The sequence below is a fragment of the Neoarius graeffei genome, chromosome 24 (assembly GCF_027579695.1).
Source record: "Neoarius graeffei isolate fNeoGra1 chromosome 24, fNeoGra1.pri, whole genome shotgun sequence".
NCBI lineage: Eukaryota > Metazoa > Chordata > Actinopteri > Siluriformes > Ariidae > Neoarius > Neoarius graeffei.
The window spans coordinates 30431551-30447532 of record NC_083592.1 but is presented as its reverse complement, the minus strand read 5'-3'; the positions used below and the strand labels follow the sequence as shown (position 1 = coordinate 30447532).

At 41.0% G+C, this 15982-nt stretch overlaps 1 protein-coding gene across 1 annotated transcript in view; it reads right to left on the bottom strand.

Annotated features, from left to right (window-relative positions):
- The window catches only part of LOC132872284 (coiled-coil domain-containing protein 158-like), a 56576-nt gene that overhangs the window by 26880 nt on the left and 13714 nt on the right, over positions 1-15982 (bottom strand). Inside the window, 6 exon segments of the mRNA XM_060907026.1 lie at positions 4115-4283; positions 8166-8450; positions 11108-11227; positions 11434-11548; positions 11851-11961; positions 12370-12446. Of these exon segments, the coding sequence (XP_060763009.1) occupies positions 4115-4283; positions 8166-8450; positions 11108-11227; positions 11434-11548; positions 11851-11961; positions 12370-12446 (877 nt within the window).

The following is a 15982-nucleotide window of genomic DNA, read 5'->3' as shown; positions in this document are numbered from 1 at the left end:
CAAAATGTTGTATACATAATAGGCTTAATCATATTAATTGAAACAGAATAAGTTTTAATTCCCCAACCAATAACCTCCTCCAAAAATGGTTTCTAAGTGGGGCCTACAACACTACCTTTTCAGGGGGGCACAAAAAATTCCTAGCTAAGGCCCTGCATGTAGCCATCTCTACTTGGAACCTTCTCTCCAAGCCAGAGCTGGTTCCTGACTGACAAGGAGCTCTAGCAGTTATTCTAGGTTTAGAGTATCACATTTGAAATGTAACTACTCATGACTACTGAAAACAGTAGTGTGAACCAAGGTTATGCCAGCCATCACAGGGCCACAACCATAAGGCTTAGATGCTGAAATCTACATGGATAGACCAGTGGTGAGCTACAGCATCAGGGCATCCTATCCCAGAAGGCTATCTGGGTCTGCTAGAGAGAAGCACAAACAATAATGTGGTGATTTGGCACTGGCAAAGAAGTGCCAGATCTGGGCTACCATTTCTGGGTGCAGACACCACTTCTCTGGATATACGCATCATCTCAACAATGTGTTTATGACGCCACTGTATAGGAGTTACTCTTATGGTGATGATACACGGGGCAACTTTTTGGGCAATGTTGCCGAGCAAAGTTGCTGGCAACGGGCAACTATGTGAGACACAGGGCAACTTTTCAGGGCAACAACAGTTAGCAATGGCAGTTTACAGTTAGCTAAAAAAAAAAAAATCGATGTCTTAATTTTTGCTGTGACCATTTAATCAAGCTGTCTGTTGTTTTTTAGAGCTTTGGTGAGGTAAATTCCTCCATATAGAATATTAAAATAACAACTTACCGGCGTAAAAACAGATGAGGAGTCTCTCCATCTCTTCACTCCACTGACACTGCAGCCGCCATATTTGTTTGAAATTTCTGATCCGAACCTCACCGGAGGTCACATGACTCGATACTCGCGTTCTGATTGGCTTATCTCAAAAAGTTGCCAGAGATTATCAAAACCATTCAGAAAGAAGCAATGTTGCCCAATCTCAATAGAAAAGAGTCAAAACGCAATTGCCCAGCAACATTGCTCGGCAACATTGCCCAAAAAGTTGCCCCGTGTATCATCACCATTACTGAGGCCCTTTGTGAAACCTGCTTCTTGTGTTTACCTGAGACAGGAATTTCTGTCAATGAGAGGTCCAGCCAAAGGCAGATAACCCACTTCTCTGAAATGTCCAAAGACAACAAGCCTAGGGGGATCACTACTGCCATAATTACTCCTAGAATCTTCTACAGACGCCAATACCACGCATGACAACCTTCCTGAATCTGACTGGCAAGCATAGAGCTGACTAACATTCTTAGTAAATCTAGTCTTATGGCAATTAACTGTAAGACACTGAGCACTGTATCATGGTTGATAAGAGTGAACGCAGCATGCATATCCTGATTCTTTGTGGGGGCCAACAGGAGCCTACTACTGGCTGCCTGGCCCCTCCTCTTCTCTGCTCCTGCCCAGCCCGCTCAAGACTGCGGTCTGTCCTGGTTCCCCATTGGTGGAATGACCTTCCCATTGAGGTCAGAACTGCCAACTCCCTGACCACCTTCAAACGCAGACTGAAGACTCACCTCTTCAGGCTGCACCTTTCCCCTTCTACCCTGCCCACTGTGTAACTCTACTTCGATCTAGACCAATCCAGGCTGTGTACTGTCTCGTCTGGGATTCGCCTTTTGAGTTCTCTATTTAGTTGTACTTTATATGGTTGATTTGTTTCCTTGGATGTTTGAGTATTGGTACTTCAACAGTAGATTACACTAAGTACTATTGTCACTTGCTCAGTTGGCACTAGAACTTATCTAGAAGTTCAGCACTTTGTGTACCTGACTTTTGCGCTCGTTGTACGTCACTGTGGATAAGAGTGTCTCCTAAATGCCAGGTAATGTAATGTTCATGATGAGAAAAAAGGAGTAGGTAGTGAGGAGGGAAAAGGCCAACCCCAGAGAGCATTGTAAGTCAAGAGAAAGCCAATCAGTCCCGCTAGCAGTTAGCCAATAGACCTGCTCATTGCTAGAAGGCAGAGGATGTGGAGAACATTCATGGGAGAATCCAACCGTGGGAAGAAATGAGAGGTGGCTATCCCCAGTTTTGGAGATAAGGCCACCTGTAGCTCCAACCATGGTCGCAAGCTGATAAATTAATAGCTCTATAAAGTATACTCTTAATTAGACATGCACACAGGCACAAAGAAGAAAGGTAAAAACAGTTGTGCAACAACAGTATTTATTGAAAAGACTGTGCCATGCACCACTATGTGACTCTGTTGCAAGGTCTCAGTATGCACATGTGCACAGGGGGTACTCCGATGTTTCACACTGCCTTCTCCTGATGGAGAAGTGAAATAGAAACAGTAAACTAGGTTCATATATGACTAGGTTCCACAACATACCGTACAGTATATTCCATTATAATCAGCAACTTGACCAGCAAATTCAGCTTAAATTTGTAAATGTATCTTTCTAAGTACAATACTACAACCCCAAATCAGGAAAAGTTATGATGATATGGAAAATGCAAATAAAAAAAAGAAAGCAGTGATTTCTAAATTTACTTTGACTTGTATTTCATTGCAGACAGTGTGAACCCAAGATATACTGCATGTCTGCTCAACTTCAGTTCATTTGTTAATATACATCCATTCCTGCATTTCAGACCTGCAACACATTGCACAAAAAGTTGGGATGGGGCGATTTAGGGCGAGTAATGAGGTAAAACAATTAAATAATGATGTGATTTGAAAGAGGTGATCTCAACAGGTGATTGTAATCCTGATTTGGTACAAAATCAGTATCCAGGAAAGGCCTAGTCTTTGAGGAGCAAAGTTGGGCTGAGGATCTCCGGTGTGTCAAGAAATGCATGAGAAATTTATTGAAATGTTTAAAAACAATGTTCCTCAAAGAACGTTAGGAAAGGATTCTGATATTTTACCCTCTATGGTGTATATCATTAAACAATTCAAGGAATCTGGAGGAATTTTGGTGAGTAAAGGGCAAGGGTCCAAGCCCAAGCTGAACACCAGTGGTCTCCAACCCCTAAGACGGCACTGCATCAAGAAAAGTCATTCATCCATAGCATTCATCGATAGTTATATTCATATATAGATGAAAGTCATTTCACATGGGCTCAAGATTACTTTGGCAAATCTTTGTCAAGCGGTGTTACATCCACAAATGTCAGTTAAAATTTTACTGTGCAAAAAAGAAGCCTTGTATTAACTATGTCCAGAAGTGCCATCAACTTCTCTCAGCTTGGAGGCATCCGGGATGGACCATCACACAGTGGAAACGTGTATTGTGGTCAGAGAAATCAGTATTCCAGGTCTTTTTTAGAAGAAATTGATGCCGTGTGCTCCAGACCAAAGACAAAAAAGACCATCCAGACTGTTACCAGTAACGAGTCCAAAAGCCAGGGTGTGTCATGGTATGGGGTTGTGTCAGTGCCCTTGGCAAAGGAAACTTACACTTTCGTGATGGCAGCATTAATGCAGAAAAGTACTTTGAGATTTTGGAGTAACATATTCTGCCTTCAAGATCTTTTCCGGGGATATTTCAACAAGACAATGCAAAATCACATTCTGCACACGTTACAAAGACATGGCTGTGGAAGAAGAGGGTGTCTGTCCTCTCTATCCCCAATTGAGAATGTGTGGAGTATTTTGAAACGAAAAACATGACAATGATGACCCCGATACTGTTGTACCTCAACCTCAAGACCTGTTTAGAGGAAGATTGGAACAAAATAACACCTGAAACACTTCATTCCTTGGTGTCTTCAGTCCCCAAACATCTTTTAGTTTTGTGAGAAGGAATGGCAACATTATAAAGTGATAAATGCTTTACTGTCCCAACACTTCTTGAAATGCGTTGCAAGAATCAAAATTTTAATGTGCTTATTTTGAAAAAAAAAAAAAAAAAAACAATAAAATTCATGGAAGTCAAATAATGTGCTGTTGTATTGGTTTGAGTGCAATACAACTCAAAGATTATTTACAAATCATTGTTTTCAGTTTTAATTTCAGCGTACCTTCCCAACTTTTTCTGATTTGGAGTTGTACATCTGGCGTGCTCAGATGAGTATTTCGCTTTACCTTTGAGCTGATCTAGCTTCTTGCGCTGGCTCTCCAGCTCAGCAGTAATCTGCTGTTTCTCCAGAGTTAGCTGGTGGAGGCTGCAGGTTCTCTCGGACAGGGCTGCCTGCTGCTGGGTCTTCTCCTGCTCCACAGCACTCAGCCTCAGTTCTGCCTCCAGCAGGGCAGCCTGTTCACACAGACAAGTACAGGTTATTATATATGCATAGACCAGAGGTTTGTATGCTACCTCTCAGCAGTTACAATTATAGTTTAGTGACCATAAGTGGAAGTAGAAATGATGACCAAACTTCATTCCAAAACATCTTGCCAATTGGACCAACATAAAGTCAACAAAATTAAAACATAATAGACAATCAAACTCTACCACGAGAACTTTGAGATTTACCATACAACTTTAAAAAAGTCTGTAAATGTACGATAAAGGTGCAGCTTGCACTTTATTAGTGCTTGCTTCTTCCTGTGATGACAGTGAAATGAAGATCCATTGCATGGCGTTATTGCAATCCTGTCAGTTTTGGAAGGCGTGACTGAAATTATAATAATTATGGGTGTATAAACACTAAATATCTCAACAGGGGTTTCATCAAGGGCTGGCACCCAGTGCAAAATCCAGCTATGATCAGCCTGGCGCTGGTTACTTTTCAAAGTTCCTCAACTAACAATGCTAGTAGATTTCCTATTTTCCAGTAACTTTTCTTTCCTATGGTTATCAGTAGTTATTTTCACGTTCTTTTAACGTTCTTTTACACTTTTTACTATGTTTGTGTACTCGCAGCAGCTTTATGGCCTTGACCTTCAATCACGTCAGCTACACTGTATGAAAGCTTGATGCTGATTGGCTGCTTGTTGCGGCAACGTTGGGGCGCCAGAACGCTCGCTTCTGATTCGCTACAGTTCAAAATGAAAACGCAACAGGACCGACCAACCTTGTCCAGATTCTTTCCAAGTTTGGCAAGAAAGGTGCCCAAATGAGGAGAAATTGGTAAATAAGAGATCCTCCTGTACTGAGGTTGCCTAGCTAATGGCTCTTGCAGGAAAGTACAGACACCACTCACCTTGTAGTTGCGTTACGAACAGGTTAGTACACTTCAGAGGGTGACTAAGAGCCGAAGGATACTACATTGTACAGTAGTGTAAGCCATAGGCAAGCAAAGGAAGGTGCAGAAGGGTGAAATATAAAATTGTTGTGCCATACACTCATTTTCATGCATAAACTGATAATAAGCACCCATAAAATAGCAATAAAAATGGTCATTATCATCAGGGAAAATGGGGCCTAGAATGCACCAGAGAGCATCTAAAAACTGAAAATTTTCTGGGGGAGGCCCCCCAGCAGGAGAGGGAGCCCCCCCATTTCCTTCTCTCCACCCCTACTTCATTTCTTAATGAAAACCCTGCTCAGTGTAGCCTGGGAAATCCCATGCTGCTTTGCACAATCATTCCGATCTGAAAAGACAGCATGGAAACTATGGTCTAAAGGCTCGCCTGAGTTAGGGACCCAATCAGAGAGTGGGGAGGGGTGGAAAGACGGTGACGCGTACTACTCGACAAACGGAAGCTTGTAGTTTATTTGGGACTGTTTACGGATCACATTTAACATGGCGGCGAGCGATACGAACCAAACTTTTATTATTTTATTATATATAACTTTTTTATTTGTCTTGCACAAACGGCAGTAATCGTTCGGTGCCATTGTTTTCCTATTTTTGTTTTGCCTTCTCTTTCTCTTTCCTTCTCTTCTTCGCCTCTTCGTCACTCTAACTACGTCACCGGGTACAACTGCCATGATTGGCCATGGGCTACGTATACGCCAAATGATAGACATTCGCAACGTCCAATAAACGGCCGTTGACAATCGTAAACCACACCTCCCCTACGAGAAATTCAATAGGCGGATTCCAGACCATATTCACTTGTGATATGGTCTGGTGTTAACCAGACTATGCTCAGTGCGCATGATGATATTTCACCCACAGTAAAATAATCAGCTTTGAAATTAAGGACTTCATTCATTCTGGTTGTACAACAAAATAATATGAATATCATGGTTCATTATTGTACAATACACTGTTTCTCAGCAGATTCGTGCCATTCTTGTGCAACTGTCCAAATACTGCATAAGTACAGTTGTTTTGTCTGAAGTCTGAATACAGATGTGTGCAATTTTGGTACTATCTTCTCATTACATGCTCATAACTCAACTCTAAATATGACACGCAATGGCAACAAGTCAGTGAGACGGCGATTAACAGAGACAGGGCACAGCTGTTATTGGTATAGCAGTAAGTGGGTCTCGCTGATGTGATCTAGTTGAGCTTTATAACATCCTCAGTCTGATCCTGGGCTCTGGTTACGCCATTGTTTTTCATGTTCTCGCTGCGTCCACAAGGATCTCCTCTGGGTTCTTTGACCTGCCAAAAACATGCTAATAGGTGGATTGCCTACTCTAAATTGCCTGTAGGTGTGACTGTTGTGCGCATGATGAATAAACCAGTCAATACATTTAACGTGATTCAATGATCAGTTTAAAAAAAATCATGATTTTTTAAAAGTAGACGGCCTTTCGATTTCATAAAATCGGTGAAATTTATTTCCCTCTGAAATTTTGTCATCGTGATATACGTTTATGGGTTGTTTTACAATCAGGGTACAAAGTTTGTGTCACAGGGGTCCAAAATTCAAATAAAAAAAAAACTATCAAATCTGCACTTTTGGAAATTAATACACATATGAAAATAGGCATGTGTAATAGTTTGTATTATAAGATTAAGTGTAGCTTTAAGCAGGGCTGGGAGAAACAAATGAAGTCATTCTCGGAGAGGACTTTTGTTTTTGACAATTCAGAATCCACTACTTCCATAGTGCTTTTAAATATAAGGCTGTAAGCTTTGTGTTAGTTGTCTCTAATATTTATGTCACAATATCTTGACCACATTTTAGGATGAAAATAATCATTTTAGATATGTTATTTTATATTGAAAAATTAGCTGTCTCGGAGAGGACTTTTTTTTGACACAGTTACATACTAATTTGATCAAAATAGTCTGAAAACTTACTGCCATTCAACATTAAAACTTTATGTTTCCAATGATATGGAATCAAATATATGTTTTATGGTATAAAGAATGATTTAAGTGCATCCCTTTTGGAGCTACCTGTGGTCAAAAAAGCACTTTTTTTCTAAATGACATGAGTAATTTTGCTAAATATGACATATATTGCCATACATTCACCAAAAATAACATTATCACCACATTTTTTTTGCATGGTAAAATAGAGCTATCACAGGGCTACAATAAACAACCAAGTTTATTTAGTCAAGCCTTTTGATATTGAAGATAATAAGTGTTAAATGTGATTTTTAGCTTGCGCACCCTGATTGTAAAACAACCCTTATGTCTGTAATATCTAAAAAAAAAAAAAAAACCCAGGCTGTTCTGTGGCAGGGAAGTTATTTAATTTGAGGGGATTCCTGAGCAAATAATGTGCATCAAATCACTTGCTTTACGCAGTCAAGCAGACAGAGGAAGTCCATCTGCGCATGTGCAGGTTTACCTTGACGGTGCACTGACAGTGACATCATTCTGTCGCTAAACGAACGGCTGATCACACTGAGGTGCTCGCTGACCGCCGATATTTATAAGTTTGGTCCTGCGTTTCCTTTCCTTCGCCTTTTCTTCTCGCTTTCCGTTACTGTAGCCGGTCTTTCACGTTTCATTCGCATGCTCACGTCCTCCATTTTTCTCTTCTGTTTCAAATTTGTATCCCACAATGCCTTGCGCAAACGGGGAAAGCCCACCACGTGATGCATGATGTAGTGTCTTGTTTTGCGTCACGGTGAAGCAGGAAAAAATAGCAGAGAATTTATGGCCCTAAATTCATTCATTGTTCTATTTTTAAAAATTAATAAAATTGGAAGTCTATGATTCGAATTCAGTAGCTTTCGGTCCACTGAACAAAAATAACTGGGTGTCGGGGAAAATTCTTTTTATGACCTACACTTAAAATCTGAAAGGCAGTACAGCTTTAATGTCCTCTATTGGCTTACCCTCAACTGCAGGTTGTCCAGCCGGAGCTGCTCGAGCTGCACGGTCAGGCTCTTCCTCTCCTGCTGCAGGGCCACTAGAGGCCTCATGAACAACTCGCCACTCTTTTTTCCATCTTCCAGCCTGAGCCTCAACAGTTCCACCTCGGTCTGTAGCGCCTGCACCTTTGCCCATGCCTCCTCCAGCTGAGCCTGGCCCTGTTGAACTTCTTGCTGCTTGAGTGGCAGCTCTGCATCCTGTTCGCCCAGCGGAGAATGTAGCCTCCTGGCTGCCCCGCTGCTCTGCTCCTGCGTTGCATACATCATTTCATATGGCATGTGGATTCACGTCGTTTCACACAAATCATTCGACACTGTGTGTGAAAGAGCATGTAGTTAGGCCACATGCCTCGTTGTTCTAGTGTGATTCCGAATTCAATTCTGACTTAAGTGCTTTCAGGCGGTAAGCTCTTAATGCGATTATGATAATAACAAAACAATAGCTGAAAATAAGTCTGAGATCAAATTAATCAAATAAGATTACAATAAATACTAGGAAAGCTGCGGCCTGTTTTCCCACATGAAAAGTGTTTTTATTGGCCTGCTTGAGCTGTTGTATCTCACAATGAAGCTGCTCTAGCTCTTCTTGTGCCTCTTTCTACTGTCTGTCTGATAAGTAAATAAAAAAAATGCTTGTACTATTTGACAGTCATCCTAAATCAAGCTACAGGTTTTCAGATATTCAGACTAAGGTACTGCACATTACATACACAGCAATTTTTTCCTAATAACCTGCATCTCCAGAGGTCTCTGGCACTGCTCTCTAAGAGATCGGATGAGGTTCTCGAGGTGCTGGACTCTAAGGCTACGCTGCTCCAACTTGTGCGTCTGTTGCTGCTCTAGGCACAGGTCGCCTGCAGTCTGACTGAACTCTGTCTGAGATGGCGTAATAAAATGGTTGTCATCATCCAATTTCTGTATTTCACTCTGAATATCACTACAGTGTTCTGTAATCTGCTGTGACTGAACTCAACACTTACAACCCCGATTCCAAAAAAGTTGGGACAAAGTACAAATTGTAAATAAAAACGGAATGCAATAATTTACAAATCTCAAAAACTGATATTATATTCACAATAGAACATAGACAACATATCAAATGTCGAAAGTGAGACATTATGAAATTTCATGCCAAATATTGGCTCATTTGAAATTTCATGACAGCAACACATCTCAAAAAAGTTGGGACGGGGCAATACGAGGCTGGAAAAGTTAAAGGTACAAAAAAGGAACAGCTGGAGGACCAAATTGCAACTCATTAGGTTAACTGGCAATAGGTCATTAACATGACTGGGTATAAAAAGAGCATCTTGGAGTGGCAGCGGCTCTCAGAAGTAAAGATGGGAAGAGGATCACCAATCCCCCTAATTCTGTGCCGACAAATAGTGGAGCAATATCAGAAAGGAGTTCGACAGTGTAAAATTGCAAAGAGTTTGAACATATCATCATCTACAGTGCATAATATCATCAAAAGATTCAGAGAATCTGGAAGAATCTCTGTGCGTAAGGGTCAAGGCCGGAAAACCATACTGGGTGCCCGTGATCTTCGGGCCCTTAGACGGCACTGCATCACATACAGGCATGCTTCTGTATTGGAAATCACAAAATGGGCTCAGGAATATTTCCAGAGAACATTATCTGTGAACACAATTCACCATACCATCCGCCGTTGCCAGCTAAAACTCTATAGTTCAAAGAAGAAGCCGTATCTAAACATGATCCAGAAGTGCAGACGTCTTCTCTGGGCCAAGGCTCATTTAAAATGGACTGTGGCAAAGTGGAAAACTGTTCTGTGGTCAGACGAATCAAAATTTGAAGTTCTTTATGGAAATCAGGGACGCCGTGTCATTCGGACTAAAGAGGAGAAGGACGACCCGAGTTGTTATCAGCGCTCAGTTCAGAAGCCTGCATCTCTGATGGTATGGGGTTGCATTAGTGCGTGTGGCATGGGCAGCTTACACATCTGGAAAGACACCATCAATGCTGAAAGGTATATCCAGGTTCTAGAGCAACATATGCTCCCATCCAGACGACGTCTCTTTCAGGGAAGACCTTGCATTTTCCAACATGACAATGCCAAACCACATACTGCATCAATTACAGCATCATGGCTGCGTAGTAGAAGGGTCCGGGTACTGAACTGGCCAGCCTGCAGTCCAGATCTTTCACCCATAGAAAACATTTGGCGCATCATAAAACGGAAGATACGACACAAAAGACCTAAAACAGTTGAGCAACTAGAATCCTACATTAGACAAGAATGGGTTAACATTCCTATCTCTAAACTTGAGCAACTTGTCTCCTCAGTCCCCAGACATTTACAGACTGTTGTAAAGAGAAAAGGGGATGTCTCACAGTGGTAAACATGGCCTTGTCCCAACTTTTTTGAGATGTGTTGTTATCATGAAATTTAAAATCACCTAATTTTTCTCTTTAAATGATACATTTTCTCAGTTTAAACATTTGACATGTCATCTATGTTCTATTCTGAATAAAATATGGAATTTTGAAACTTCCACATCATTGCATTCCGTTTTTATTTACAATTTGTACTTTGTCCCAACTTTTTTGGAATCGGGGTTGTATTTCGAAACTCCTTTATCAGTTGCTGCAAGCAGATTAAGTGAAGAGCAGAAGATATTCAAGAATAGGAATAATTCCCCCCCAAAAAAAACATAAATAAATAAAAATACTGGGCAAAATATGTGATCAAGAAAGATGATCACATATCTGTGTTTATAAAAACCTCTTTTTGGGAGGTTCTTATGTGGTTTGTCCATAAGAAGGATTTCAAACTGCTGAAACGTGTTTCTGAGAAGAGAAAGCTTAGATTTCCTTGAAACACTCTAAAAACGAATGTCTGCTCTTCTGAAGTGAAATGTGCATTAGGGTCAAACATGTATTACTGTAAGTTGGCAGAGCTGCGTGTCCAGTTCTTCAGCCTGCTGGAGGCAGAGGGCTCTCTCTCGCTGGACCTGCTCTGCCTGGGATTCTGCCTGAGCCAGCGCCTCCTCCAGAACTCTGACCTAATCAACGAACCACATGTTCACTCCTTTTCCAAGAAACCAGGACACTTTATAACCTCCACATGCTTGTTTGTCTCAGAGTAGATGGAGGATGTGGAGAAAAACAGCATGTGTTTATCATATTTTTTTGTGACAAATGGAAACTCATTCAGCTTCTGAAATCTTGTTGTCATATTTTTTGAGTTGGGTTGGGTTTTTTTCATTACCTTAACTGTGTAAGTCTGCTGTTTCTCCAGCAGGTCTGAGCGTAGTATGGAGACAGCAGACTCCATATCACTCATCTCTGCTTGGTGCAGTGAGGTCTGGCTTTGGAGCTGTTGTCTTGTATGAACACAAAACAGAGATCAGCTGAAAATACAAACTAGTTATGTATAGAAAGAGGCTAGGTAAAGAGGTTTTGCATAGCCTTTAAAAGTGGCTCGAGTTGGGGTTTTTTTTCTGATTCCTCTGAAATAAATGAGGCATTCCTGCTTTTTTTTTTTTGAGTTAACCATTTAAAATTGTATTGAATGCGTTGAAAGTTTAGACACAACTGAACTATTGAGGTCTAAAGCTACTTATTTTTTTTTAAGTCTAAAGCTTTGGGCCTAGTAGAGAGTGTGACATGTCAGCATGGCTCTTACTGTAATATGTCCAGCTGGTGTTGCAGACCATCTGCATTAGTCTGAGAGTGATTCAGTTTCTCAGTCAACATCGCCACCTTCTGCTCATAACTGGAAACGAGCTGCTCCATTCTTTAAAAAAAAAAAAGCACAAAAAAAAGTTACATCCATCCATTTTCAATCAGGGCCAAAGGAGAAGCTGGAGCCAATCGGGCGAGAGACGGGGTACATCCTGGGCAGGCCGCCAATCTATCACAGGGTTAACAACCATTCACATGAGCCTAATCCACATGTCTTTGGAATGAAACACATACAGGCACAGGGAAAACATGCAAACTACACACAGAAAGGTCCCACTTGGCCATGAGGTTCAAACCCAGAACCTCCTGTTGCTGTAAGGCGACAGTGCTAACCACTGCACCACCGTGCTGCCACAGACAGACGCATAAAACATAATGTGTCACTCCGCTAAAGGCTAAGGAATAAAAAAATTAACAGGTTCATTTAAACACTAGTTACATGGAGGCAAAATGCGCATACCTTTCCTTATGCTCCTGCAGAAGAGATTCTGTTCTTTCCTGACCCAGTTCCTTCAGCTCTTTCAGCTCTCTCTCCACCTAATAACAAACAAACAAACAAACAAACAAAACGATAATTAACCATGATAACTTATTACCAATCACTTAGCTAAGAGGTTCACCTCCTTACATGAACATCAATTCAGCTGATTAAATATAATTAAAGGTGTGACACACTTTGTATTTTGTCTCCTCATTTTCCAACATTTTTCATGGTTTATAATTATTCTACGAAATTGAGTCGTACATGAGCTGATAGCCGATGAGGCGCGTAGTGTTTTATTCTATCCACATACAAAACATCCGACAAAATCATTTCTGCTGAGGCGGACTTCTTAAACCTATTGATGGATGCACGAATTGACTTTAGTGCTGTTTTTTTTGCAGAAAGTGCCGTCTTGCCGAGGTATAGAACAGCTTTAGACATTTTGTATGTAGTGAAAATTCATTATGTCTGATTATTATAACTATTCTTTAAGTTCGTTTCTTAAGACACGTATTTTTTAGTATGTTACCTCGTTTGTTGACAGTTTCGGCGAACACTTCCGCCTTCTTCAAAACAGTCACCAGATGTCGAGTAACAGGCATTAAAAAAACTGCCAATATCCACCGTGGGCAATACGAAAAGGAAAATTACAGACACAAAAAAAGGAAAAAAACAAACAAACAAGAAAAAACACAGAAAAAACAAACCGGGGCTTTGTCACATTACCATACATAAAAGGAGTTACAGAACGCATCCAACGATCCATGAGGAAATACCACATCAACACCCCGGTCAAACCATACAAGAACCTCCGACAGCTGCTAGTTCACCCCAAAGACAAAATACAACTGGACAATAAATGCAATGTCATATATGAAATCCCTTGACGGTCATGCAATAAAGTCTATATTGGTGAAACGGGCAGATGCTTCCACACTCGCAGGAAAGAACACCAATTAGAATGTGAAAAAGAAACAACAAAAAGACTCACAAGATCCGAAAAAGAAAAAGCACACCAAGAAAACTTAAAATCAGCCATTTCAGACCACTGCAAACGGCAAAATCATATAATGAATTGGGAAGAGGCCAGAGTCATTCGCGCTGAAGAGAATAGATACCAACGTTGGATTTTAGAGGCAGTGGAGATACGAAAGCGTGCGCAGAGAACGATGAACCGGGATGAGGGAGCGTACGCGCTGTCACACACCTGGAGCGCCGTCCTGGGGCAGCGACCTGACAGCAGGAGGCGTGGACTACCTGTCAAATTGGGCGGGACGTTCACGCCTCCATAGAGTAACATCAGCTGATAAGGCACGTCACCACTCGACATCTGGTGACTGTTTTGAAGAAGGCGGAAGTGTTCGCCGAAACTGTCAACAAACGAGGTAACATACTAAAAAATACGTGTCTTAAGAAACGAACTTAAAGAATAGCTTTAGACATTTATTTAATTCTTCCTTAGACATTTCAGTTCTGTAATTTTCAAACTTCTTTGAGCTTTTGAACCAGTCTAAAAAAAATTCAACAAATTTTAATGCTTAAAGATGAAGAATGCAAACAAACTGGTGAAAAGACAGGAGCAATTTGTGAAAAATGCGATAATAATAATAATAATAATAATAATAATAATTCTTGAAAATTTTTAAAAAGATATGTTCTTACCATCAAATACTTTCATTCCATATTTTGTTGCTTTTTTGTATTTTTTTGGAGTTTCATTTCCGAGTCGAGTTTTTATTTCGTCCTCAGTTGGTTCAGCAACACGCGCCGCCATTTTTTTCTCTACTCACAGTATATGAGCTGATATCCTAATAGTACAGTAGCCAATCAGAGCGCACGACTACACATATTCAGCGAATATGGATAGAACAATAAAAGATATGCTTCTGCTGGCTTTGAAATCAAAACCAATTATGTGGATTAGTAACAATAAACTACTCAGGACAAGGAGACATGTCCACCTTCTTTCATCATAGCCAAAGCAGCATGTGTTTTGATGGCCTGGATTTGGATGCAACACGACAAAGTAGAGCCTCCTTTAAAGTTTTAGATTCAGACCAGCTAACTTCACATAACTCAACAAAATCACTGACTGCTCCTTTATCATTCTTTTTCAGGAAGCACTTTATCATGGTCTGGGGTCATGGTGAATCTGGAGTGAATCAGGTACATTCTCACATACACCTAGAGGCAATTTAGACTACGTTCAGACTGCACCCTGAAACGACCCATATCCGATTTTTTTGCCCATATGCGACCTGTATCCGATTTGTTATTGACAATCTGAACAACACAGATCCGATTTTTTCACATGCGACCCAGGCCGCTTGGATATGTGGTCCTAAATCCGATGCATATCCGTTATTTTCACATGCGACTGCAGTCTGACCGGACAGGTCGCATTCATGCGACCTACACGTCATCAACAAGAGACAAACGTCACTATTCTGCGTTGGCTAATCCCGCCTCTTTGGTGGAAAACAACAACATTTGTACAGTTTTCAGAATTTAAATAGACTTTTATAGAATTGATCAAGCTAATGGTGGATTTGGTAGGGACCTGGATGTTGATCTGTTAGCCTCATCTCATCTCATTATCTCTAGCCGCTTTATCCTGTTCTACAGGGTCGCAGGCAAGCTGGAGCCTATCCCAGCTGACTACGGGCGAAAGGCGGGGTACACCCTGGACAAGTTGCCAGGTCATCACAGGGCTGACACATAGACACAGACAACCATTCACACATTCACACCTACGGTCAACTTAGAGTCACCGGTTAACCTAACCTTGGACTGTGGGGGAAACCGGAGCACCCGGAGGAAACCCACGCGGACACAGGGAGAACATGCAAACTCTGCACAGAAAGGCCCTCGCCGGCCCCGGGGCTCGAACCCAGGACCTTCTTGCTGTGAGGCGACAGCGCTAACCACTACACCACCGTGCCGCCTCTGTTAGCCTGATTAAATAAAACAGTTTCTATAACTGATTTATAACTTAAACCATCCTGTATTACAAGATTATAAGATTGTTCTGGAAATTTCCAGTAATTTGACACCTTCGGTCTCATTAGTCTGCTGTTAATCAGATTATTGTGTGAGTTCCGCCGCCGCCACAAAAACCACATCACCAGGTCTCGCCTCATCTCCATAGCAAACTGCACTGGTGTTTATGCACCTTGAGCCAGCGCTGAGAGAAGTTGCAGAATTCAGCTGGCTATAAACAATCTAAATAAATATTTATAAAAATGTAGAAAAAGTTTATTAATATGACGAAATAAATATGTGCAAATTATTAAGCCTGAATTAAGAGTTTGGTAATACAGCGGCCGTATCCCAAATGACTGCCTACTGAAGCTCGAGTGCACTATATAGAGTTTAAAAATCCATTACTTCCTAGTAACATGTAGTGCACTTATATAGAAATTAGAGAGACATTTAGGAGTCAACCCTCGTTACCAGGCTACACGTTTTCATTTCAGTTCGGAAACAAAAACACACACGAGACCTCACACTTTAACACTAACCAATTAAACAAACAAACAAAAAAATCATTAAACTTGAAGAGTGCGCTTTTTTTTTTTTTTACGTATTA